The 26753-nt window shown below is 55.4% G+C and overlaps 1 protein-coding gene across 1 annotated transcript; it reads left to right on the top strand.

Moving 5' to 3' along the window:
* The first annotated feature begins 598 nt into the window (after positions 1-598).
* Positions 599-25767, top strand: TBX4 (T-box 4). Its single transcript, XM_029212414.1, has 8 exons — positions 599-793; positions 1568-1662; positions 9760-9879; positions 11120-11267; positions 21675-21827; positions 22757-22845; positions 22978-23213; positions 25136-25767. Exons 1-8 carry the CDS (start codon positions 599-601, stop codon positions 25765-25767), a joined length of 1668 nt encoding a protein of 555 aa, XP_029068247.1.
* Positions 25768-26753: the final 986 nt, after the last annotated feature.

Genomic DNA, 26753 nt, shown 5'->3' with positions numbered 1-26753 from the left:
AAGCCTCTACCTGACTGCTGTCTGAGGGAATGGGTTTGGGCAGATGAGTGACCAGGGGCCTGAGAGGCCGCTCAGCCGAAGGCCCTCTCTGCCACTGTGGAGCCCTGGGAGCCCAGGCCCTGCCCTCCTGGGCTGACTCTCCTCTCCTCCCTACCCAGAAGGTGTCCTGGCTGCCCTGGGCCAAGAGTGAGCCTGGACCCCAGTTATTAGGAAGAGACGAAAAAGACCTAGGCTTCAGGCTCCAGGGTCCACTGGAGCCCAGCAGGAGGAGGCACTGGGGGTGCAGCTGGGGCAATGCTGAGAGGGCGGTCCTTCCCCCAGACCTACTCGTCACACAGCCCCACACCCAGGGCAGGAGGACCTGGAACCGCACACGAACCCTCCCAGGTCCAGACCCAGAGGGAGGAGGCGAGGGTCCTGCCCGCGCTATTCTCCCTCCTCCAGCTCAGGAGGGGGCGGGGTCCACGTGCACCAGGGCGGCCTCCCAGCAGTGCCCGAAGCACCCTCCACCGCCACCCGCGGCTCAGCTCCAGGGCTGCCGGGTCTCAGGCGCGTGTGGACATGGGCATATGACTCGCGTGTGCTGTGCCCACAGGAGATGCTGCAGGATAAGGGCCTGTCGGAGAGCGAGGAGGCCTTCCGGGCCCCGGGCTCGGTGCTCGGCGAGGCCAGCGCCGCCAACGCCGCCAACGCCCCCGAGCCCGCGCTGGCCGCTCCGGGCCTCAGCGGAGCCGCGCTTGGCAGCCCCCCGGGCCCCGGCGCCGACATCGCCACCGCTGCCGCCGCCGAGCAGGTAGGGCCGGGTCGGGCAGGCCGTCGGGTGGAGGTCGGGCGTCGGTTTGTCTGCAGGGCCGCCTGTGTCTGTCAACCGCCCCGCTGCGGGCAGGACTGTCTGCCTGTTCGCGCTCCCCTGGGCAGGGCTCGCCTTCTGCCCTTCGTCCTTCCTCCACCTCGAGCCCTTGAGGCTGCTCTGAGACGGGCCGGGGAGGGGAGCCCGCGGCGGAGCGAGCCCAGGAAAACAGTCCAGCTCCGACGACCCTGAGAGGGCGGGGACAAAAGCCTGGGACCAGGCGGGGTGAATAGCCCCTGGCCGGGTGCTTGCGGGAGCCGCCACCGAGCTCCGAGGCCGAGGGGACACCACCGTGACCATGTGCACGCCCTCTGCCTGTGGATCTGCAGGAGGTGTTTGCGGGTGCGCGCCTCTGGCCGAGGGTGTGTGTGCCCATCCTGTGTTGGTGTGTCCGCCCGCAAGCCTGTGGCTATGTCGGGCCACGTGCAGTGTTTATGTTTGTGTAAGAGTGTGTCATCTACCCTGGCACGGTCGGTTAGTGTGTCCTCTGCGGGCCCGTCTGTAGATGCAGCTCCGAAGAAGGGGATTTCAGCCACTGATTAAATTTTTAAAAATTCACCAATGGTACAGAATAATTTTTTGAAACGACATCTCGAGGCGTGGGCACCTGGGGCTGGCAGTGTCCTGCATGGTCCCTTGGGTCTGTGTTCCCCTTTCTGATGGCTCCGCATGGAGCCGTGGGCAGGGCGACACAAGTCCCCTCTCTCCCATCCCTAGACTATCGAGAACATCAAGGTGGGCCTGCATGAGAAGGAGCTCTGGAAGAAGTTTCACGAGGCGGGCACCGAGATGATCATCACCAAGGCGGGCAGGTCAGCGCTGGTTTTACTTCGGGGGTGGGGATGACGGATGGGGGCAGTGGGGAGCCCCAGGGGCTCCCTCAGCAGTCCTCTCGGTCTTCAGCCCAGGGGGCGACTGGAGTCCCCTTCGCCATTCTGGCCTTAGCTCCAAGTCCCGCCACAGCATCAGAACTGACCTCGGAAGCCCGCAGGGGGCTACATCACAATCGAGAGGCACGGGATGGAGGGAGGGGCGGGGCAGTGATATGCAAATGAAACGCAAACAGGGTCGCGTTGCTGGAGGTCCCCACTCCAGCACTTTTGGCCCCTGGGGGGCTGCTTTGTCCTCCTCCTTTTGGGGAGCTGCTGGGTTTCTCAGGATTGTATTGACTGGGGACCCGGAGATGCCCCTCAACAGACTGAGGAAAGGGTAATGGGACCATGTTTTCCTATTTCCATTGCTTTTCCCGGGGCAGCTCGAACTCCAAGCCTCTCATCCCACGGGTGCCGCTCCGCCAGTTGCCAGCACCCTCCTCGGCCAAGGGGAAGGCACCGTTGGGCCCTGTGTGTGTGTTGTTCGGGGAGTAGCCCTCGGGTGGCTGCCAGAGAGGGATGATTTATAAAGTGGAACCATCTTTAAAATGTGCTGGTGTCTGTGGGAGAGAGCCTGGAGGAGAGGGAAAGAGGAGGAAGATGCAGAACGGGGCATGATGGAGAGATTCGCTGGGGCGGTGCACCCCGGGTGGGGTTGGAATCGCAAGGAGAGCGGTTACCAGGTGAAGGGAGATGGCTGCAGATGGAGAAGCTGGAAGGTTCAGGTTCAGGTTCAGAAACGTTCTCCCCCCTACTCTGCCTCCTCCACAAACTCACACTGGATTTTGGTTCCCGGGGTACAGTTTAGGTGTGAAAATGTCCCTTTATCTGACAGTGGACCCATAGTTGGGTTTTCTGAGGAATAAGATGGTGAAGCTTCAAGGGCCGGGGATGGGGAGTCAGACCTGGTGGGGGGGCAGGCTACCCGTTCCGCTCACCTACTTCCATCTGTGCAACCCTCAGGCCAGGTACTTTAGAGTCTATGCCCTTTCCTCATCTCCATCTGTAAAATAATAGGTTTTTCTTTATACAGTTGCATGTAAAGCCCTTAGCACAGCTCCTGGCACATGTAAGCACACAATAAATGCTAGCGAATACTGTTCATCATAATTAGAGAAATGTCTGGCATTTACTCAGCGTTTTGTTCTACTTTTTAGAGAGCTCTGCTGAGCTGCTTAGGGAATGATGGGTCAGAGGAAACAAAAAGCCGGCAGTTTGCTGGGTCCTTCCAGTCTGCTTACTGAGAGGCCTTGCAAATTTTCCTTTGTTTTGTTGGGGGAGGGGGTCTGGGCACTCGGCTGCCCTCTTGCCTAAGTCAGGGAGGTGGCAGGGCCACCCAGGGCCTCTATCGGGGGAAGGAACAAGGAAATGTCAGGACTGGAGTTTGCTGCATTTTGGGGATGGGGAACCCAGGATGCACTGGGGAACCTGGTGGGGGAACAGTTGTTGAGGACAGTGGGGATCAGGTGTCACAAGGCCTGCCTCTTCCTAGTTGTGTGCACTTGGGCTAGTCCCCAAGCTTCCTGTGGCTCAGAGGTGTCAGGTAAAACAGGATGGTGACTGTAGACCTACCTGCCATCCTTCCTTTTTCAGTTACTCTGAGACTCAAACCAGGGACCTTATGAGCAGTGCTTGGTAAATTGTTGAGTGGATTATAGGTGTGAAGAGGGGATTTATTTCTTGTTACTGCTGGGATGTAGAGAAGAAAAGAAGAGAAGGATCCAGAACTTCCATCTTGAGGCAGCAGAAATAACCTTGTCTCTTGAAAATGAACCAGCGTGTTCTTTGGGCATGCGTGGCCCCTGCCATTTTAAACAAGGCATTTGTGATTCTCCTCAGTGGGGTTTCCTGCACCTGCATGGGTCCTCCTCCCTCCCTTCCCCAACACACATACGCGAGCGCACACATGCGCGCACACACACACACTTCCAGAGGTGACGGGCTTCAAGCAGGTATTTGTGCCTGATCCTAGTGACAGAAGAGGCACATCCCTAGAGGCTTAGAGGCAGGCCTCAGGGAATGATGATAATAATTTTTAAATGACCATGACGATGTTGGCCCATTAGGGACTCATCGCAGTCCTTCCCTGGCAGAAAGTTATCCTTGCACCAGGTCTAGTCCTTAGGAAAATCACTAGCCTTATCCCCTGCCTGCACGGTTCTCACAGACCCTTTTTCCTCCTGCATAGCTGCCCACTGGCTTCAGAGACAACTTTCACCCCTCTGACCCCGTGTCCCCCTCCTCCCCGCTGCCTCCTTCCCATGGCAGCCTTGGAATGCACTGTGCTTTGCTCAGGCTTGTGGCCCTTCAGCGTCCTGTCCAATGCCTCTCCCTGTCCTCTTCTTTGTGTCTCTACCATCAACTTCCTGGGACACTTCTATTTCTCAGCAGATGGCCTGGACATTTCTCCTGAACCTTGAATCACAGATTCCTAGACCGCTTGAGCTGGAGGAGAACCAAGAGAACATAAACCCAGCCCCTGAGAAGGGAAGGCGTTTGGCCCTTGCCCATAGAAGCAGGGTTAGGCAGCTGCCAGGTCTACACAAGCCGAACAATGATGCCCCTCCCCCCAGAACAAACCCCTAACTTTGAGAAATTCCCTTGATTGCTTGTTTATGGGGGCCTGCGCAAGGTGGAGTTGTTGCTCTGCCCTAGAGACCCTGGCTGGTTAGGGGCATGATTGCTCTCTGGTTGGCCCGTGGAGGCGTGGTGGGGGTGGGGTGGGGGGGGCGGGGGCTGGAGAAAAGGAGCCCGAATGTTCTCAAGCCAGTATGAGTCCTTAGTCACAAGCCTCGGCCTTAAGCCCTTGAAGAGCTGAAGGCCAAAGGAAAGAAGGGTCCCCTTCATTGGATAGTGATTTTGAATTCTCAAACAACTTGAGCTGGTGAATAACATGCCGGCCGCAGTTCAAGCCATCAATTTCTGAATGCTCGGGGTCCCCCGATGTCCGGTACATAATGGGGCCACAGCCTTCCCTAGCCAGTCTCTGTCTCGCTTAGGGCCCTGCGCCCAGAGAGTTTATGCCCTTAACTGCAGAGAACAGAGCCCTCTCTGCTTCCTCACATCCCTGCCAAGCTTGATACATGTGAGAAACTGCATTTTCTCCCAAACACAGATAAAAGTGAGCTCTACAAAATTTAAATATAAACCTCCCCAATATGAAAATTTCCTAACCGTCTGACTGCTCTACTCCTAGGTCATGGTTTTGCCACCAGATAAATCTCAGTGCTATCAGCCTTCATGGCCTGTTGAGTTCAATGTTGCTTGTGTTAGTGACAGTGAATTTGTGTTTGAAAAATGAACTACTGATGAGAACTCCTGTTGAACCTGTATTGTTTGTTATTCTGAGGCAAGGATTTGGCCCGGCTTAATCCGGGGCTTCAAAGCCAGTTGCCCTTGCTCTGTATACAGAGCGTCAGAGCCCAGGGGCGTGGGTGATAAGAGAAGTAAGGGTTGAAGACACTGGGAAAGTGGGTTGGGGAGAGAGTGCTTTGATCTCTTTCTAAAGTATTTTCTGAAAGCAAAAGTCTATCAGAAGGAAGTGTCTTCAAAAAAATCTGAGAGAAGCAACTGGCCTTCCAAAACAGCATCCATTCCACACACCCTCTCTCCTGCCCCCCACCTCAGGGAAAGTATTTCTTAAAAATGCTTTGAGTGAAGTAGAAAACCCTGTGTGTGTGTAAAGTGGAAATAAATTACATAGCTCTGTCATTGCTCTCAGAAACCATTTGGCCACAAAAGCTTTGGTCTCAGTATAGACGGCACCCCTACCTCCCACCCCCAAACTTAGCCTTAGTTGCTAGGCCCTGGCCTCTTTCCAACACACCCAGAATTCTTCTTTAAGACCCCAAGACACTAGGGATAGAAAATGGATGGGGTTTTCTGTGGACCCCTACCCTTTCCTGCATCCCTTTCCTTTCAAACTCTGGCCTCCACGGGCCTCTGTATGTGTTTATGTACACATATTTATGATATATACACTCACATATAATTTTTTAATATCAATGTTATTGAAGTGGAACATTTCTGCAGAAAAGTGAACAAATCTTGATTGTACAGCTCTACAGACTTTCACAAAATGAACACACTGGTGTTAGCACCACCCAGATAAAGAAACAGCATGTTACCGGCCCCCAGAATCCCTCTTGTCTGCCCTCCCAGTCACCGCCTCTCCCCACCTCGAATCCCCTCTCCAGACTTCTCACCCCTTCGATTTGGTTTTGCACCTACATTTCAGGGAAGGCACATATAGCCGCTCCTGGGGTTCCGGATCCCCCTGAGGAAGCCGGGGGTGTGGTGGATTTGGGGTTGGGGGGCTCTGCTAACTGGAGAGAATCTGGTGGGTCCCCTCGGTTCGTTCTTTCCTGCCCCCCACCCCCATGGATTGGTGGGGAGTGAATAGGTCAGCACCTTGAATTTGGCCACCGCTTTGGCCCGGGACCGGGCGCCCCGCGGCTCTCTGAGCCCAGTTGAAACTTACTTGGCCTCTCTCTCAGTGCGTCTTTACGGGTTTGTTGCCAAAATCAAAATGCCCCAAACCCTTGCCCGGCGCCCCGCAAGCCTCCAACACCGAGAAACGTCCAAGGAAGCTTATCTTAGCAGTTCATTCTAAAACCATTTCCGAGTATGAAGTAGATAAGGCCCCACGCCCGCACCCTTTCAGAGCCTGTTTCATGATCAGAGGAGAGACCCCCCCGGCTTTCATCTCCTCCCAGGGCCGGCGGGGCCGGCGGCTTGTTTATTCCCTGGCGGAGCAGTTTCCGCGGGGGCCGGGAGCGCCCCAGATGCCTGCGGACTAGGAGTCCGAGGCGGGCGGGGAACCAGAGCCGGGAGAGGGCGCCAGGGCCGCAGAGAGAAGGCACGCAGGGCACGGGGAAGGGGTGCGGAGGGGCGCGCCGAGCAGGGGTCTGGGTGGCTGCCGGGTGTTGAGGACAGGGAGCCAGGGCTTCACGGCCACCAGCGCTGGCCGGTGGCAGGGCTGAGTGGGATACGGGCTGCGCAGTCACTACTTCCCTGCTTGGCCCTCCCTCCCTGTCCCACTGAGGTGTTCACTTCCGCCCCCCCCCCATAGGTGATGGTTTTCAGGTACATTTTCTTTTGGTCCTAAATCACAGAAGCAATTTACAACTCACTCTATGGTTTCATCTGTTTCAATAGAGAAGACCTTTACAGGGCGGGGTGAGCCCAGAGGAAGCCACAGCTCCCAGTTCAGCTTCCTGAGGCCTGCCCTCCTGGTGAACACTCCCATGCCAGGCCTCTCGGCTCCAACCTTGGACCCTCTGGAACCAAGGGCAGATGCCCTCAGCTTGGACAGGAGGCCTGCAAGGCTGGAGGAGTGTGTGCTTCAGCTGCACACGTAGCCTTTCCCGCACACCAGGCAGGACCTTCATCCTCTGGAGCCCGCTAGGTGGGGAAATGATAGTGCCCAGGGTCCCCACTGGGTGTGTTCTCCATGGCCCAGAAGGAGCCACCAAACTGGATGCTAACAGAGACGGAGATACCTGTCTCCATGAAGGCAGCGGTGCTCACCTGGCCAGCTCAGGCCAGCTCAGTCTGGAACAGAGGACTTTTGAGCTCCCCATTCAAACCACAGATCTCATCGTCCCTCCTGATTTCTGAGGGCAGTTGCCCTAGGAAGAGGGAAAGGCAGGGCAGTGGCTAGGAGACACCTTCCTTCCCTGCCCCAACTTCCTTAAAACCTCCTGGAGGCTGTTATCCGTCAGGAATCTGGTCCACGGTCAGCTTCCAGGAGAGGCCAAATCACGGGACACCAGCCCCATGCCTTGGGAGGCCGAGGACAGGCTCCTTGCCAGCCTTCTCAAAAGCACTAGTCATGTCCGCCTGGCCTCCTGAGCTGCTGAGGTGAAGTACAGTAGGGGGTAGAAGGGCAAGGGCAGGACCCCGTACCCCGCTCTCAGCCTAGGTTATGAAGACCGTTGAAGTGGCAGCGAGCAGTTTTCTCCTGGCCCCCTTGGTGGACGCTGGCTGAGGGGAGCGGGGGGAAGCTGTGCCTGCCCTCTGCTGTCGCCACCTGGAGTGATTATAGGAGAAGCAGGCTGAGTGCAGGGCACTGGTACCAGGCCAACCCTAAGCCCAGCCAGGGCTGCCCCACTCTGTGGCTGTTTCTGTGGCAGTTACAAAATGATAGCCTGCAGGGGACGGGGTTCTTGGCCTTCCCCCAGGGAGGCGGCGGGAGCTGAGCTAACTGCTGCCTCCCTCTCCTTCAGCCCGAGGCCACCTGGAGAGAGGCTGGGCCAGGAAGGGGGTGGTGCAGGCTCCAGCTGTGCCCCAGGGCCGGCTGGGCAGGGGGCTGGTAAGCAGGAGGCAGCATTGGGTTCCTGGGGAGGGGGTTGGGTGGACATTTGAAAACGCTTTCAATTGACATCTGAGACAAATTCTTCCACACGGTTTATGAGTCCCTAGACTTGCCGCTAGAACTGCCCTCCTCTCTCCAGGCGCACACGCGCGCACTCCACCGTGTACGCAAGCACATGTGCTCGTGCACACACATGGTCACACAGCTCCCGCACCCCTGGCCCGCCGCAGCACTCATGGGCCTGCCCTCCAGCGAGAGAGGGTGCACGGGCTGGGGCACCCTCCACCTCAGGGTCCTGGCCTGGGCTTGCTGTAGGGTCTGCCACCTTGTGGGGGCCTGGATCCCTCTGGAAGCCCTGCTCTGTCAAGGTAAGCTGGTTCCCTGTCGACAAAATGGGGGACTCCAATCACCTGTTTGAGGTGTTTAGGACAGCTTCTCCTGAGGGTTCCCGTGCTGTCTCTCAGCTTCATGAGAGCCGGAGGACCCCCTGATGGCTTTCCCAGAGCTGCTTGGGCTTCTACCAGCTCAGGGGATTTGGCTCCCAGTGGCCTTAGTGTCTTCAGTTAGGTTTGGCTTCTGCCTCTCTCTTGGGGACATCTTTGGGGGAGATCAGCTAGGAGGGGGTGGGAGCATCTGAGGAGGACTGAGGAAGTTCCCCTCTGAGGAAGTCCGGTGTCAGGGACCTGGTGACCAGGGGAGGGTACCCCACAGGTATGGGTACGTGCTGTTGTATGTTTGGTGTGCTGAGGTCTGAGGAAGCTCTTCTCTAGAATGTTTCCTGAGCCTCAGGGTCCTGGACAGTTTCATCATGGGCTGCAGGACCTGGAAAACTTTCTGCTTTTTTGCTGACTCCATTTTCATAGAGGTAGGTCATACCACTGGTCTGCGGAGGAAGGAGTGCAGTGGGGGTCAGTGGTAAGAGCTGTAAGTGGACTCATTTAATCCACACAGCAACCTATGAGATTGGTAGTCCCATTTTAGAGATGAGGAAACCAAGGCATAGAGAGATCCAAGCAAGCTGGCCAAGGCAGCATGCTGTGTCAGTGATGGGGCCAGGCTGTGGACCATGGCAGGGAGGTTCTAGAATCCGTGCTCTACTCCTCAGGGCTCCTAGACTGACTTTCCCCGACACCCAGTTAGTGCGCACAGGCCCAGGCAAGGCATTCACAGGGATAAACACCTCTGCTAAACACACAGGAGGCATCCAGAGAGCGAGCAGCACTCCTGCTCTGCTACGAGTTGGTTTGAGGCCTGGGGGTTTCCATAGAGACATGACCCAGAGTAGGCATCTCATTGATCATGGAAGCAGCTGACAGGGACTTCCAGGTCTTCTGCTCTGGGCCCCTGTAATGCCCCCTCACCCCCACCCCAGAACTTTCGTTGTGTATGGATGACAGACAGGAGGGAAATTAAGGCAGCCTGGTTGGTGTTGAGATCCTCTCTCACATCCTGACCAGAGTCTCTGTGCTTTAGCTGCTCACAGCCACAGACTGACAACTGCAGGGGCTCAGAGGCAGCAGCTTGTGCAGCCCTTTCCTCGTAGAGGGGAAGGCTGACCACAGAGGGAAGCAACTTACCCAAGGTCACAAAGCTCTGACCAGTGCCGAGACCTCTTGCTAAAGGGGCAGTGCCTCTTAAGGCCTTCTGTCCCCTCGCCCACTCTGTGCCACCTCTCCTGGTGCTCTGTCCACGCCTCTGCGTCATCTCTCGGCTTCCCCCAGGAGGATGTTCCCCAGCTACAAGGTAAAAGTCACAGGCATGAACCCCAAGACCAAGTACATCCTGCTGATCGACATCGTCCCTGCGGATGACCACCGCTACAAGTTCTGTGACAACAAATGGTAAGAACCCGGGACCCTCACATCACCCGCCTTCCCACTCGCACACCCATCCCCATCTGACGTTTGGCCCAGGGACTTACCAGTTAGTCCCAGTGATTGGCCAGATCCGCAGCCTTGGGCGCCGGGCCTGCTGAGGCTACAGGGTCATCAAATGTTCGCACACCTGCTGCTGGTGGGGCAGGGGCTGCGGCTGAAAATGAGCTGCAGTGTTTGGGCTTTTGGTGGATTTCAAGGGTCTGTGCTCTCCCCACAGCTGTGGACGAACAGGGTGGGTGCCTGTGCTTTGGGATGACAGATGAGCCCCAGCACTGGGCAGGTTTAGGCTCTAGCAGTGCTGTGCTCAGGGAGGGGGGCAGAAGATGGAAGCCACTTTCCTTGGGGGCTTTGGTATTCCATAGTTGGGGCCCAGTTACCTGGGCTGTGGCATCTCTCTCCTGTTCCTCCACTCATTTGCTCTTTGGCCGCAGAGCCTTCCCTCTTATGCTGTGCCCCCCATCCAGAGAGAGCAGTCAGGTTGAAGGACGAAACCAAGCTGGGACTGGGTGAAAAAACGCTGGGCTGCTTTTCCTGAGGCCATCCCGTTAGTACCCTGTCTGCCCCCAGAGCCCAGGACAGCGCCCAGGGAGAGAGAGGGATGAATGAATCCACAGTCCGGGACGTGGGCTCAGCGGTGGATGAGTAATAGGGCTGCAGAGCCTGGAGCCGGGAGGCCAGATTCGGTGGTCAGGTCCTGCCAAGGGCTTGTCTCTGCTCTGTCTCTGGGCTGGAACAGCACTCAGAGCAGCTTCTGGCTCAGGGGACAGCTACCAGTTCGTTTCTTATGTTTGTTTTGGGGGCAAGCAATTTGAAAATTGTCTACATCTTCTGAGAAGCTACCTCCAAACTTATAACATTTAAAAATTGTAAATATAACACATACATGGAAGTGCCTAAATCTCCCCACAGCATACTTGTGATTAGCCCCATTCCTTCAAGTAAATCATCACATGTCTCTGTAATCTCACTTTCTCTTTCTTATTGCAGTGAAATACAGGAGGTTCAGAAACGCTCTCCCTCCCCAGCACTCTTTCCTCTGTCCCTCCCTCTTACCCCCAAAGCCCTAAATTGACAGTCTGATAGGACCATCGGTGATTTGTCTCTCAGGTCTCTGGGGATTTGCTCTCAGAGGGGACAGAGAATCTGGGCTCCCCCAGGCTGCAGGGCAATCAACTGCTCTGGCTTCTCCGTGCTCTGTTGGCAGGATGGTGGCAGGGAAGGCTGAGCCGGCCATGCCCGGAAGGCTCTACGTTCACCCGGATTCTCCTGCCACTGGGGCCCACTGGATGCGCCAGCTGGTCTCCTTCCAGAAGCTGAAGCTGACAAACAACCACCTGGACCCCTTCGGCCATGTAAGCATGGGACTGCCTGGCCTTGAGGGCGAGTCCTGGGGCAGTGTTGGGGATGGGCCGGTCCGGGGATCTGGGCTCTGGGCTCTGGAGAACCCATTCTCGGGATCCAGCTCCAGGCCGGTTTGTGGAAGGAGCACAGGGTCTGAGTCCCACAGCAGAACATCCTTCCCCTAGCACTTACTGGCTGGGTAACTTTGGGCAAGTCTCTTAGCCTTTTTGCGCCTTGGTTTCCTTGTCTAGAGCATGGAGATGACCATGTGAGAATTAAATGAGAGATTACGCATGAGGTACTTTGTACCTAAGAGGCTCCAAATAAATGGCAACAACGACGATGATGGACCAAATCTCAGCTTCAGTTTCCCCAAATCTGGCCTTGCTGGAGCCTAAGACAAGTAAACCTTCTTGAGAAAGAGTCACTGATGGGTTCCGAAGCCTGTCTCTGGCGTGTACCGTCTGCCTGGCCCGGCAGCCACCTGCCCTGGAAGGGAAGGCCTCGCTCTGGCTCCTGTGTCAGCGCCTTCCTGGCCTTGCCCGGGACCTGGCTGTCACAAGAGAGGTTCTGGAGCCCCAGGGATCCTGCCGTTGATGCCCCATCCAGGCTGCTGAAGCTCATTCTTTCCCCCGTCTGTCCCTGGCAGGCCCACAAAAGCTTTTTATGTGGAAATTTTTAGCTCAAGTGCGTGGCAAACAGAAGCCTAGGGACCTGGTGTCATCTGCCAGGGAGCAGGCCTTGCCCCTCTAGGCTACCCATGGTTACCCTGGAAATGCAGGGTGTGGTGTGGTGGAGCGGGTGCTGTCGAGGCTCCTAGATGCAGTTGCCCCGGCTGCACCCATAACACTCATACTGTCCATGTGGATGGTGGTGGGGGAAGCAGGGGTGGGCGCTGTGCAGGCGTGTGCCTCTTTTGTGCCTCAGTTCTATTTCTGGGGAGCTGTGTGCAAATCAGAATTCTGTGAATCATAGTTCCTTATGGAAAGTGCCAGTGATGCTTCATTTCTGATTGATTGGTGTGTAACTGGCAAGCAGCTCTCAGTTCTCATTTTCTCAGAGTCTGTTCAGTTCTCTTCTGGGTCACTGGTGATCTATAAACCAGCAATTAGGAGAATGCTTCATTAACATAATAAACTCCTGACTTATCTGTTTTGCGAGCGGCATGGGCTTCCCCGTGCAGCGCAGGCAGATGCCGTTGGGTGTGTGACAGAGACCTGCAGGTGTGCATGGTGACGTGTACTCATGTAGCCCCAGCCTCTCCCAGGGGGCAGAGACAAGCCACCATCCAATGGGAAGGGTCAGCCAAGCCCCCACCTCTCAGAGCACAGGGTCTTTTAACCGAGGGCCAGAGGGGCCTCCCATTCTGGCCAAGACTTTGCTCCTGGTCAGCTCCTACCTGGCCTCCTCTGCTTGGCCAGGCTGTGGGATCAACCTCAAAAGGTTAGCGAGGGCCTCGATGGTGGGAAGTGGGAAGCCACATCTCTGCCCATGATTGCACACACACGCAGACCCCAGGGGACAGACCACTGGGGTGAACACAGAGCTTGGCGGAAGCTGGATCTTTGGGTAAGTGACCAGAAGTACCCAGGGAATCGAAGCTCTGGAGAATTTTGGATGCACAGCTTGCTATCATGGTTCCCAGCTGCAGGGATGCCTCTGAAGACTCCTCCACCTCCCTGGGCCCCTGCAGAATGTGGCAGGGGAGAGAGTCAGGTGGTTGAAAAGCTGGGATTTTTAGGAATCAGGAGACCTGGCCTTCATAGCCCAGCAGTAGGTTTCCCAGCCTGCCTTGTGTCTGGTGGCTCTACTGGAGTCCATAAGAGGTTTGCAATAACCCTGCATGTAGTCTTGAGTCTGGGCCAGTGGGGCTGCTTGTTGGGCTCGTGACATTGGAGGTGCCCCTGGCTACACTCGCCGTGCCTGCCTGGGGCTCTCCTCTCCTCGGCAGGAGGGACGTTCCCCATACTAACTCAGCTTCCTGCCTGGAGGGTTTGGGTGCAGAGCATCTTCCTTCTCCCCATCCCCGAATTTATCCAGCATTTGCAGTCTATTGGTTACAACACCCTTTGTGGGGTGGCAGGGCTCAGGGAGATGAGGTGCTTGTCTCAGGAGCTGGGAGTAAAGAAGCAGAGTGTGGACCCCCGCCTTCTGATGCCTAGTCCCGCGCTCCTTTGGCTTCTCCACCTGTCTTCCCGTACCCAGGGCTTGAGCTGTCAGATCTTCAGCAATTTGGAGCATCACTGGAGAGGGAGCAGCCTTTGACCATGCAGGCAAGGGCTGTGGAGAATGAGCTAACTTCCTCGACATGTCAAGGCAAAGTGGCCCATTTGAACCTTGGCTTTCTGCTCCTTGGTCTGTGCCACCTGGAGTGGTGAGCTCTCCCAGTCACCCTTCTTGGTGCAGGAGCCTGGGAAAGAGCCATCTTCTACTGAGAACTTGCCCCAGGCAAGTCCTTCTGCACAGCTCACCTCCACACTTGCAATTTTTCTTAAAAGCTTCCAGACCTCAGGGAACTTTCTCCAGCCAAATGGACTGTGGACTTTCCCCTTGGGTCTCACAGTATCTCAGAGATTTTAGCAGCTGTCTCCCATTTACAGACTTCCCCCAGGAGAAGGGCCCAGAGTCCAGGAACCCCTCTGGCCACAGGGCCACATGCTCTGAAAAGACAGGGTTGGCTTCTGACTAGAAAACTCCTGTGGGTTTTTGCTGTGAGTCCAGGAAAGCCCTCTGTTCTTGAGGGGTGGGTTCAGGGTGTGACCCCTGGGTTCTGGGTGTAAGCCTAGGGGCAGAGGACGGGCAGGCGGAAGGGGCAGAAAGGATCAGGGGGCTGGGGCCGGGCTGGGCTGCTCCAGTTCAGCTCCACTGCTGTGGCTCCACTGGCTACAGAGGACGCCTGCCATCCTCCCCTCCTACTTGCCAACCCCTCCTACCCCTAGCAGGGTCCTGTGCCAGGTGACCACGTGATGGGAAGAGAAGCTGCTTCGGGAAATTGAAGAGGGCCTCACTGGGGTGGGGCCTGGGTCCTGCAGCGGGACATGGAGGTGGCTGGCACGTGGGTCTTACTTTTCTCCTGATCTGGAGGCAGGGAGGGGATGGCTGCAGTGAGGGGTGTGTGTGTGTGTGTGTGTGTGTGTGTGTGTGTGTGTGTGTGTGTGTGAAGGGGAATGGCCGTCTTCACCACCTCTTGTGTCTCAGGACTCCCAGATTGCCGAGGTAGAAGGTTAGCTTTTTTTTTTTTTTTTTTGCGGTACGCGGGCCTCTCACTGTTGCGACCTCTCCCCTTGCAGAGCCCAGGCTCCGGACGCACAGGCTCAGCGGCCATGGCTCACGGGCCCAGCCGCTCCGCGGCATGTGGGATCTTCCCGGACCGGGGCATGAACCCGTGTCCCCTGCATCGGCAGGCGGACCCCCAACCACTGCGCCACCAGGGAAGCCTGAAGATTAGCTTTTGATTTTGGGCATAGTAGGTCTCACTGTTCCAGAGGCAAAATTAGCCCCGGACTGGGGGTGTGGGCTCCCAGGCCACAAAGTGGCATATGCACCATCCCCTCAGTGTGTTTCCTTCTCCAGCCACAGGCCTCTTAGCCTAGTTCGTTACTGCTGAGCCTTGGAATCCAAGCTCAAATGCCACATCTTCAGGGAGACAGTTCAGGGTCCCCATTATATGCTCTCAGAGCACCATGCACCTTTCTGTCCAAGTACTCACCACAGTTATAATTTTATACTTATTTGTCAAATTTGTTTTTGAATAGGAAATACATTCACATGGTTTAAAAATCAATCAATGAATAAATAAAACACGTCTGCAATGAGACATTTCCGTCCCCTGGTTCCCCATCCACCTAGTTTTTTCCAGCTCTGGCCACAGGTAACCATTGTTACTAATTTCTTCTCAGTGTTTCTTTTTTGCACATGCAGGCAGAATACAGAGTCTCAAATCCCTTCTTTTCCACACAAAAGGTAACATGCTGTAAACACTTTGCACCTTGCTTTGTAAACTTAGTGTATCATGGAGATCATTCCAGTCACGTAGAGCTGCCTCATTCCTTTTCTTACAGCTGTATAGAATTTCATCACATGATCGTTCCATTAATTATGTAGCCAGTCCTTATTGAAGGAATTAGATGTTTTCCTATATTTGCTCTTTTGATTAAGCTTGTACATATGTCGTTTTATACCTATGGCAAGTATTCTTTCTGATAAATTGCCCGTTCAAGGGGTGCTTGGATTTGCAATTTGTAATTCTGCCCTCCACTGGAGTCCCAGTGATGTGTATTCCCACCATCACTGTAGCCTCACGAACATGGTGGGAAAAAGGTTTGGATCTTTGCCAGTTTGATGGGTGAAATATAGATGTCAGTTTTAGTTTCAATTTATATTTCCTTTATTATGAGTGAGATTAAGCATTTGTGTGTGTGTGTGTGTGTGTGGTAAGTGGGCCTCTCACTGCTGTGGCCTCTCCCATTGCGGAGCACAGGCTCCGGACGCGCAGGCTCAGCGGCCATGGCTCACGGGCCCAGCCGCTCCGCGGCATGTGGGATCCTCCCGGACTGGGGCACGAACCCGCGTCCCCTGCATCGGCAGGCGGACTCCCAACCACTGCACCACCAGAGAAGCTCCTAAGCATCTTTTTTATATGTATCTCCTCTTCGGTCCTTATCCTTTGCTCGTTTTTCTCTTAGATTTTTTTTTCAATCACCTATCCATTCTAGGAGCTTTTATAAATTCGGAAGATTTCGCTCCTACTCTGGGATGTCGAATTGCTTATATGTTTTCCCCGTTTGTCACTTGTCTTTTGGTTTGGCCTATAGCGGTATTCCTACACAGAAGTTTTTGATTGAACGTGTTGGTCTTTTCTCTGTGGGTTCTGGGTTTTGAGTAATTGAAAGCCCCTCTCCACTCTTTACTTATAAGGGAGTTTGCTTGTGTTTTCTTCTAGTATTTTACAGAATTATTATTACACTTTAACCATTGATCCTTTTGGAATTTATTCTGACATTCTATATGAGGTGTGAATCCAACTTTTTTTTTTTTTTTCTAGAGAGCTATCCAGTGGTTCCCAACACCAATAACTGACTAGTCCCCTTCCCTCTCTGGTTTAGGATGCCTTATTTCTGTACACTAAATCCCCTTCTGAATCTGTGTCTGTTCGTGTGCCAGTGCCTTAACTGTTGAGACTTCATAATAGGTTTTAGTGTCTGGCAGGCTTGGTCCCCCTGCATTGCTCTTTTTTTTCAGAGTTTTCTTGGCGGGTCTTGTCTATTTTTTTATATGAGCTTTAGAATCAGCTTGTAGTGTTGAGAAAGAAACTTGCTTGTATTTTTATTAGAATCACTTTAAATTATAAATTTACTTAGGGAGGATTGATAGGGATGCCTTTGTCTTTGTTGAAGTCTGATTTTTGTCCTTCAAAGGCGTATTCAAGTTTTCTTCCCGAGGTCCTACACATTTGCTGCGAGCTGTTTCATCTTGTTTGTTACTATTATCAATGCAGTTTGGGGTCCACTGCTTTTTCTCACCACTGATTTTTGCTTGATTTTTGGATTGCCGTGTGACTTCCCCACTGGACGGTAAACCGTGAGGTTTTCCATCACCATTGTGTCCTGGTGCCTGGCAGTGTGAGTGGTGGTGAGCAGTGAGTGAGTGAGCCTGCTGACGGGGGGATTATTTAGACAGAGAAGGCACTTCCTCCGCTGGAGGCTGATGTCCCCCCAAAGCATATGCCAGCCAGCAGGGACCCAGAACCATTGGTCTCCCTCTTTTCCTCCCACGTTTGCTGAGCCCTGACAATGCGCCACGCCTTGCCGGGCGCTCTGGGACATAGACCACCCGTCCGGCTCCAGACTGGGCTTCACCCTCCCCAGCCACATGGGTGCAGGTGCAGGTACGAGCTAAGGCTCAGAGAGTAGTGATGCCGGCTCTGCTTCCCATCGCTGTCTGAGGTTGGGCAGATGCCTTCGCCCGCTTGAGCCTCAGTTCCTTGCCTGTTAAAATGGGGCTAATAATGATACCTCCTTTACAGGGATGTTGTAAAGGTCAGTTGTGTGATGTGTGTAGAATACTCATCGCAGGGCCTGGCACAGAGGCTGTGTTCAGTCAACGCTGGCTGTCATTGCTGTGACTGGGAGAGAAGGTGGGAAGGCTGCTGCCCTGGGCTTGAGGCCTCAGGCCTGTCTGGCCCAGGCCTCTTGAATCGGCTGATGGGTTTTGCGACTCAGTTCTAGTCTAGATATTCTTCGGGCCAATCTTTGGGTCTCTCCGGTCTTAGTTTTGTTGCGTTTTTTTCTTTTTTCTCTAAGTTGCAGATCCTATCTCTTCCCTAAACCTCTTTACAGGGCTGGAGGGGGTAAGAAGGATGATGGAGAAGGTCGTCTTAGAAAGTAAAAATGTGATGCAGGAGAAAATTTGGTTTTAATATTTGACAAACGGACATTAGCCCCACTTGTCGTGTGGCTAGCATCCAGATACGCTGTGCCCTACCATGGGCGACAGGGCCTGGTGAATCCTCATCCCCCGAGGTGTTTGGTTGAAACCTTATCCTTAATTACCGAGCTTGTTGTTGAGAGCAGTGTGTGCTGTCTCAAGGGCCATCTGGAATCTTCCCCGATTCAGTCTCCAGCCAGCTGTGTGTCCTTGGGCAAGTCACGTTCCCACTACCCGCCTCCTGCTCCCCGTCTTTACGATTAGGAGGTGAACTAGAATGATCTCGACGGTCTGTCCCTCCATGCCCTGATGTGCTGGGATTCCAACACAGATAAATCTGGGCCTCATTAGCCAAGCACGCTATGGCGATCTCTTGAGGAGATGGATGTTTGGCGCTATCACAATTGTGAAAATAGAACAGGCCTCTGACTTGTAGCCAGAACATAATGAATCCCATTTCTGTAGAACAGTGATGACGATGGGACCAGCCATGTAGTGGGGTTTTTTTGACGTGGCTGGCCCATTTGACCCAACATCCTCTGCAAGAAATATAGATGTGAGATTCTGGCTAAACAGTTTAACGCGGCGCCTGAGGAACTTCCGAGTAAAGCCAGGCGCGAGTCACTGAGGTAGCTTCCCATTCTCCCAGGCCGTCGGGACCGACGCTGTACTTTGTGTCTGCATTGGTTCAATGGGTGGGACTTTCTTCCACACACCTGTCCAAGTTCCAGACTGTCAGAGGCGGGAGGGGTGTCTGGGACCACTTAGTCGAAGGCCTCACTTTACAGATGGGGGACCCCGATGACTGGAGGGGGAGAGCTTGCTCAGGACTTGCAGCTGGTGGGCAGAGATCCATAGACGCTTCCGGGCCTCGCTTGGCTTCTCTGTGGCTGGGACTGGACTCCCCAGTGGCCCCTACCTGCCCTTGCAAGTCTGGCAGTTACTCTCTTCCCAGATTTCCCTGCCAGCCTGTCTGGTTCCCTCTCCTAGAAGGTGTGTTTGGCAATCTCTCCACCCTTGTCATCCAGGGCCTTGTCTGATAGGCTAAGGATTCGGCCTTTATCCCAGGGGGCAAGAGGGAGCCATCACGGGTGGCATCATGAACTTAAGATATTTACAGAGCCCTAAATACTGGCAGGAGTTTGGGGGCCAGCGGACAAGGGAGGCAAGAGGAAGAAATACAAAGGGCCCTGCTCTCAAGCAATGTACAGTCTTCCTGGATGAGCCAGAAGGTTCTAAGCAAGGGAGTGACCTGATCTGATGTGTAGCAGGTGAAATGGAGAGGAAGTAGATGGAGGCAGGGAGGGGGCTGCCACAGAGCCCAGTGAGAGGCGGCGGGGCCTGAGCCAGGGCTGCGCAGGGGGAATGGAGGAGCCTTTGTTTTACAGGTGGAGTCACAGGCCTTGGTCACTGATTGGACCTGGAGGTGGGTGACAGTGAGGGGGAGGGGACTGATGATGCCCAGGGCTCTGGCTGGACTGTCACAGCCTGTGACTGCCCAGCTGGCAGAGGAACAGGGTGGGTGCTGCCGTTTGTCCCAAGTGTCCTCAAGGGACGGCACAGCCTTACTGCATGGTGACTGCAACCTCTCCTTTGGGTTCTGTCCTCCCGTTGTCTGTGTTCTCCCCTTGGGCGCCCCCCACCCCCTGCCAGGAGAGCTGGACTGATGCAGGGTTAGCCCTGCATGTCAGGGGGCTGGAGCGTGTGAGTGATCATGGAAGGATTGTCTGTGCACATGTTTGATCACTATTTTTGACCTGAAAAGCGCCTTAGAGGTTATCCTGTCTCTAGTGAGCAAAGAAAGACAAGGGAGGAGGGGACAGAGAGTTCGTGGTCATGGCCCAGGTCTTTCTCCTCCCATATCCTGGTCTCGCACTTACTTGTTCCTGTTTTGAAGTAAAGGAGCCTGGAGGTACAAAAGGTATAAAAGATATGGCCCTTTCTCTTGAGGAGTTATAATTTAATTGAAGGGCCAAGAAGAAATGGGAAGCTGCTAGGAAGCAGCACAACAGCCAAGTAGACAATGCATGGAAAGGAAGTTTCATGAATTGGGAGTTCAGAGCAGGCTTTAGTAGTGTGGGAAGGCTTCCTGGAAGAGTTGGGCCTTGAGACGATAGGCCTAGAAGGTGAGGGAGAATGGGAAAGGGAGATCAAGGCAGCAGAGGGAACTGCCTGTGCAAAGGTGCAGAGGCGGGAATCTGGCATCTAGGCTACCTCCCGGGTAGTCAGGTGCTGGGTCTTCTGGGCACTGGGGTCCTTTGTGGGCTCCTGCAGCGTGGGTACAGTGCAGGGTGACAGAGTAACCTAAAGGGTCTGGGAGGTGTTTCCCAACCCCCAGCCCCTCTCCCGAGGGGCCCCTTCCCAGGCTCCTGGAACACGAAGTCCGTTGAGGCCTCCCCGGGCAGGACTTGTGCCCTGAGGTTTGCTTGGTAGGCTCCCAGCTGGGCAGTGGGTCCCCAGCTGCAGGATGGGATTTGGGATTTGGGGAGCTCTGTACTTGCCCCAAGAGGGTCCAGAGGTTTGTCACTGAGGTCTGAGTGAGGAGTGGCCTGTGCAGAAGAGCTCGTTTCTGCTGGACAGAGCTGCCCAGCCAAACCGAGGAGGCCGGGGAACGTCAGAGCCTACAGCCCAGCTCCTGGGCTACCCACGCCCTTGGCTGAGCCTCTCCCTGGGCTGCCTCTGTCCCCAGGGTGTGAGGAGAGCAGAACCTCGCCAGGCGACGGCTTCAGCCCAGGCTTGCCACGGAAGGGCCTGGCTCGGGCCCCTTGCTTGGCACTCTGGTCACTCAGGGGTTAAATGTTTCACCAAGCCTCAGCCCCAGGCGTGGCCCCTGGGAACCTGGAAGGGTAGGAGCCAGCAGAGACAGCCCAAGGGAGGGGCACTCCCTGCGGAGAGAAAGGAGCTCAGAGGGGACCAGCCTCACCCAGCCAGGACAGGAGCCAAAGGGTTAACAAAAGCAGCGGTGCTGATAAAATGCCCCAAACGCCTGGTCCTACCTCCAGTGGGAAGGGCGTCTGGTAAATGTCAACGATAAAAAATACATTTTAATGGCACGTGATGCTGCGCTACCGTGGGGCACAGCCAAATGGAGTGGGTTTGGGGCCACAACTACCGTGTGTTTCTCCCAGGGCTCTGGGCCAAGTCTCCTGGGCTCTTCGCCTTTTGCCCCAGGCATCCTCAAGGGCTGGGGGTGCCTGGGGCCTCTGGGCTTCCTCCTGCCTTGTTACCTTGAACTCTAGTCCCTGATGGCACTCCCCTCCTGGCTGAGAGCTGCCTGGGACAAGTCTGAAGGCACAGTGCCTCTGGGTGTCCCCAGTGTCCCCTCAGCAGGCCTCTGTGAATGAAGGAAGGAGTGCCCCGAGGGAACAGGTCGGAGGGCACCATTTTCCTCAGCATCCCCCCTCCCCCATCTTGCAAACCCTGGGCTGTGAAGCTGCTTTTGTTGCTGACAAATGTGAGAGGAGGGGCTGAGCGCCCACCGCTGACAACTCTCCAGAAAGGCAGGTCCCTAATAAGTGGGGAGGGGTGAGCAGGGGAAGAAGAGCTGGATAGGACAGGGGGAGGCCCGGGGAAGAGTCAGCCTGCCGGGCTGCAACCTGAGGCTCAGAGAAGTCGAGGGACTTGCCTGAGGTCACACAGTGAGTCAGTGGCACCTGGACTTTCGCCTACAACTCAGAATTCCACCAACTGCACTGTGCTGAGTTCACTGGGGGCTTTTAAATGGTTATGTCCCCATTTCCACACTGAAGGGTCTGTAGCATCCGGGAGGTCCTGGGACCAGGAGTTGGTGCTGGAGCAGAGAGTCCAAGTGGGGCCAGGGGCCTGGTTCTTCAACCTTCAAGGGAGGTTTGGACCTTTCTGGGCTCAGCCCCTGTGGTCAGGCCCTGGAGCCCGGGTGTTTAGGACAAGGAAAGCCAGCCCCAGGCCAGCTGAATGAGACCGAAGACAAGAGGGTGGGGACCCGGAGCTCAGAAGAGACCCTTCTCTTCCAGATCATCCTCAACTCCATGCACAAGTACCAGCCGCGGCTACACATCGTGAAGGCTGATGAGAACAATGCTTTTGGCTCCAAAAACACAGCTTTCTGCACCCACGTGTTCCCAGAAACTTCCTTCATCTCTGTGACCTCCTACCAGAATCACAAGGTACAGCACCACCACAGAGGCAGGAAGTGAAGCCCCGATGCAGCAGGGCTGAGGCAGGCAGGGCAGGCGCCTCAGGAACCTGCTAAGCCCTGCAGAGCAGTGAGAAATGGAGTGATGTGCAGGAAAGGAGACCAGATTCCTGAACCCCCAGCACAAAGTAACTGTGGTCTCTGTGCTGGGGATGGACAGAGTTGGCAACTGTAAAGACCGGGAGCGTGGAGCTTGCCCTGTGGCTCAGTGCTGGGCCCTTTCGTTCTACAGTCTTCTTCTCCCGGGTGGGATTCTGCACCTGCAGAGAGAAGGGGATGGAACAGGGAGAGGAGCCCTGGGGCACTGCCAGCTGTGTGGGAGCAGGTGACTGAGCCATCTGGAGGCCCTTCCCAGGCAGCGGTCACAGGGTCCTGGCATGTCCTGGCCCACCTTCCACCCCAGGCCGACCACCCCAAACTGCCTCCCGATCCCCTCCCGGGCCACTCTCCCCTCCCCCCGCCTTTGCCCACGCCATCCTTCTCAGAAGGCTTTCACATCTGCACAGTGGGACTGGCCAGATCAGGGGAAGGATCTTAGGCAGAAAAGTGACAGAGTCAGGTTTGCATTTAGAAGAGTCACGCAGAACCTGATGTGGCATTTGCACTGGAGGGGGATGATGTGCAGGCGAAGCTGCTACAGGCCGCCGGGAGAGGATGATGAGGGGCTGAATCGAGGTAGCACAGCGGGCGGGAGAGCGGGAGACAGAACCAGAGGTTCTGCCGCAAGTGGAAGGGATAGGAGCCGGCCACGTGAAGGGCAAGGCCAAGGAGGCCTCAGCAAGACGCAACTTCCCCAGACACTGCCGGGGGTTCCGAATGTGCCTGGGGTCGGGGAGGAGGGCCAGAGGCCAGCCCAGTCCTCTCCCCGCAGTGACTCTACCGTGTATCCTGTCCTGACAGATCACACAGCTGAAAATTGAGAACAACCCTTTTGCCAAGGGGTTCCGGGGCAGTGACGACAGTGACCTGCGCGTGGCCCGGCTGCAGAGGTGGGGCTGCTCCGGCCTGGGGGTGGGGCGGGTGGACCGGGTGGCCCGGGTTCAAGCACAGGGACTCCGTAACCCTCAAGGTATCTCCACTCCCTTCCCGTGTCCCGCTGACTGTCCTCCCCTCTCCTCCAGCAAAGAATATCCCGTGATCTCCAAAAGCATCATGAGGCAGAGGCTCGTCTCCACCCAGCTGGCATCCAAGCCTGACGTCAGCCCCCTGCATGGGGCTCACCAGGCGCTCCAGCACTACCAGTACGAGAATGGGGCTCACATGCAGTTCGCTGCGGCTGAGCCCCAGGACCTTCCCCTCAACACCTTCCCAGCCCAGAGGGACTCCAGCCTCTTCTATCACTGCCTGAAAAGACGAGGTACCTCTCTCCTGGTCTAGAAGCCCTGGAGGGTCGGGGGGTGACACTCTCCCCACAGACACTCCCCACTGCACATGTGATCATGCATGGGTGCACACACACACACACACACACACACACACACACCTGGTTATTGTGTGGCCTGGGAGAGCGAGCCTGAAGCGTTGGGGACCGTGGCCAGGCTCAGTGCAGGGATACGCTTCTTGCTTTCCACGCAGCCCTCCGAACCCTCACAGGCAGCTTGCGGCCTTGGTGTCCCCAGACACCGGTACCCCTCCCTGGCCCCAGGTGCTGCTTTCAGCGGGGTGGGCAGAGGACACGAGTCAGCCAGGCTCTGTCTCTAGGTGTGGGAGGAGGTGGAAGCGTCACAATCCCGAGGTTTCCACTTAGGGAGGCGACCTCCATCCTAACACAGGGAGTCCCCAGCACAGGCTCCCCACCGCATCACACCAGATCTGCAAAGGCTTCTTGAAAGTGGCAGGGAGCTGTTGTGGATGCAGACCGGGGACCAGGAAGACAGGCAACAGACTTGTCCGTGCTGGCTTCTTTGTGAGGAAGAGGAGCCCTGAGCCGAGAACCAGATGTGCTCTGGTGCCAGGTCTCGATTTTTCCCTCTATAAAATATGAATGATCAGTGTTATTACACCAGAAGTCCTCACAGGGCCACTGAATTGTCTTGGGAATGAGTTTGGGGACTTTTGCTTGCAATCCAGAATGTTCTCTCAGCCCAGCTCCTAGGGACCAGCCAGGCAGGCCCCTGAGTACCCACCACACCGGGTCTAGTAGAACTAGTGACCTAGAGCAGGGGCTGGCAAACTGCGGCCTCTGGACCAAATCTGGCCTGCTGTCTGTTTTCGTTCAGCCTGTGAGTCATACAAAATGGTTTTTACATTTTAAATAGTTGAAAAAAGTCAAGACTCTTTCATGATACATGAACATTATATGAAATTCAAAGTTTGGTATCCATAAATAAAGTCTTATTGGAACACAGCCAAACACATTTATTTACCTACTGTCTGTGGCCTCTTTCCTGCTGAGAATCCCTAGAGAAAACAGAAGGAGGGAGACCAAGACAAGCGACCCGACAAGTGTTCTTGAATTCGTTGAGTGGGCTGTCGCCCAAGTCCTCAGGCCTGGGTCATCCCTGTATCCCAGGGGAGCCCGTGCTCGTCCAGAGACTCAAGCCCTCATGCTCAAGGATGTTGAAAGACACACATCCGTGGTTTGGAGCAGTTAATGTCACGTTTCCTGAGACACAGTATTAGCTTAGCCTTAAAAGTACTAGTCACCTTTTACTTATTAACAGCTCCATTTCTTAATTGTGTAAACGCTGTTATGTTGGAATCTGTGTAATTACAATCTGATGGGACTTCTTTGAACACATGTAGGGTTTACTTCCTCCTCTAAAAGCAATAGGAGCGTGCCTGTGAGTAGCTTTGTCTTGCTAAAGCCTTCCTGGGAGTGGAGGATTGAGGCCGAAGCATCGAGGCTTTACTTTTCTGGCTAATTCAGGCAGATGTAGCCTCCGGGCCCGGTTTGGGCTGGCAGTGGCTTGCACTTTCCTTGGCCAGGGTGGGCCTAGCCTAAGAGCGCCAGTGCACATTGAGGCCTCTTACCATCCCCAAGAGTCAGGGTGGCAAAGGATCAAAGCTATACACTGCCTGGCTAAACACATCACTCAGTGTCCAGTGATGCAGTGTGCCCCATAGCCTTTGAGCATGGTCCATGATCGGACCACTTCTTGGCTGCGGCCGCCTTTGAAAAGCTGTAGCTGATTAAAATGGTTCTGGGAGTGCCGTGGTAGCGTGGGGCAGTGGGGGCCCTGAATGACAAGGATGGGCTGTCCTAGCGTCCAGCGGGGGTATTCGGGGCCCTGGGCTGGCGGAAATGGCTCTTCCTGAGGTTTCTTTGTCTTCCGGCAGACAGCGCCCGCCACCTGGACTTACCCTGCAAAAGATCTTATCTGGAAGCTCCCACTGCAGTGGGGGAGGATCATTATTTCCGGTCTCCGCCTCCCTACGACCAACAGATGCTGAGCCCCTCCTACTGCAGTGAGGTGACCCCACGAGAAGCCTGCATGTACTCAGGTTCAGGGACCGAGATCGCCGGTGTGTCCGGGGTGGACGACTTGCCCCCGCCCCCACTGAGCTGTAACATGTGGACGTCAGTGTCGCCGTACACGAGCTACAGCGTTCAGACCGTGGAGACTGTGCCTTACCAGTCCTTCCCCACGCACTTCACCGCCACCACTATGATGCCCCGGCTGCCCGCCATCTCGGCTCCGAGCTCCCAGCCGCCCGGAAGTGCCCACTTCAGCGTCTACAATCAGCTCTCACAGTCTCAGGTCCGAGAGCGAGAGCGGGGGCCCGGCGCCTCCTTCCCGAGGGAGCGCGGCTTCCCTGGCACCGGCACCGCGTGCGAGCGGAAGCCGCCCTCGCCGCACCTGAATGCTGCCAACGAGTTTCTCTACTCGCAGAGCTTCTCCTTATCCCGGGAAGCCTCCTTACAGTATCATTCAGGAATGGGGACTGTCGAGAACTGGACTGACGGATGACTCTCAGGGCCCGCCCACAGCCCCAGTACCGGGTTGACCCAGCATTAACCTCTGAGGGTGGCGTGCACTACCAAGAAACACAGGAAGGTATCATAAAGGGTGGGGTGTGAGTGCGCGTGAGCGTTTCTTTGGAGGGCATCTATCTTCTGACATAAGACTGAGGCCATGACAAAGGAAAAAACACACTATCTCGGAAGTGATTTTGGCTGCAGGACCTGGATGCACTGTTATCTGATATCTCTTGACATGCCCATGGGTGGGATGGGAGTGGAGAGTTCAGGTGGTGAGGTCTCTCCCGCAGGGGAAGTCGGGGTGGGAGGGGTCTCTGCACATCTTAAGAGCCCTGGCCTTGCAAGGGAGCTGAGAATCTTGTTTTGGGAGCAGGAGGCCCATTCCTTTGGCTTCCGGAGATTCTGTGAGACCACGTGACAGGTGGGCTCAGCTAAGCCACGAAGCCCTTCTGGGAGAGGAGCGCTGATTGCTCAGTTAGTGGCCCGGAAATTGATCCCCGGAGCTCTGAGGTCTGAGGGACAATTTTTAGAGAGTCATGGGCTAAGTGCCACCTGATGGGTATTAAAACATTGCTTTTTCCTTCAAGAGGGAAAACACAACCAGTAGCATCTCTGGCATCATTCAGGTTTTCTTATAACGTACAAAGCCCTTCCCCCTCCGTCCCCAGTATACAGCCCCTCACCCTCTCTGGTGCACAAGACTCACCTCTCAGGCCCCATCTGCGTCCTACGACTGGCCAGTAGGAAGCACACTTGACCTGGCAGTGTCCCCAGGAGACCACACTGGAGCTGCTGCCCAGCAGCTCTAGAGCCCGTTCTGCTCCCAGAAAATCCTCGCCTCTGGAGCAAGAAAGCCCAACAGAAATAAAAATGAGAATTCAGAAGACATTCATTTCTTCCAGTGAATTCAGCCAGTGAGCTCAGAGGAGCAAGGATAATTCTTCTCCAGGGAGGTGGATCTCGTCCTCAGCTCAG

Source organism: Monodon monoceros, unplaced genomic scaffold (genome assembly GCF_005190385.1).
Source record: "Monodon monoceros isolate NGI ecotype Baffin Bay Population unplaced genomic scaffold, NGI_Narwhal_1 Super_Scaffold_9, whole genome shotgun sequence".
NCBI lineage: Eukaryota > Metazoa > Chordata > Mammalia > Artiodactyla > Monodontidae > Monodon > Monodon monoceros.
The sequence above is the reverse complement of the archived record's forward strand: the minus strand, read 5'-3'. Positions and strand labels throughout refer to the sequence as shown.

What these genes read in the sequence shown, in the direction of transcription:
- TBX4 (XM_029212414.1), top strand. Translation starts at nt 599, where the DNA reads ATGCTGCAGGATAAGGGCCTGTCGGAGAGCGAGGAGGCCTTCCGGGCC. An exon ending in CCGCTGCCGCCGCCGAGCAG is followed by an intron (nt 794 to 1,567) that starts GTAGGGCCGGGT and finishes TCCCATCCCTAG; the next exon opens with ACTATCGAGAACATCAAGGT. An exon ending in TCACTGCCTGAAAAGACGAG is followed by an intron (nt 23,214 to 25,135) that starts GTACCTCTCTCC and finishes GTCTTCCGGCAG; the next exon opens with ACAGCGCCCGCCACCTGGAC.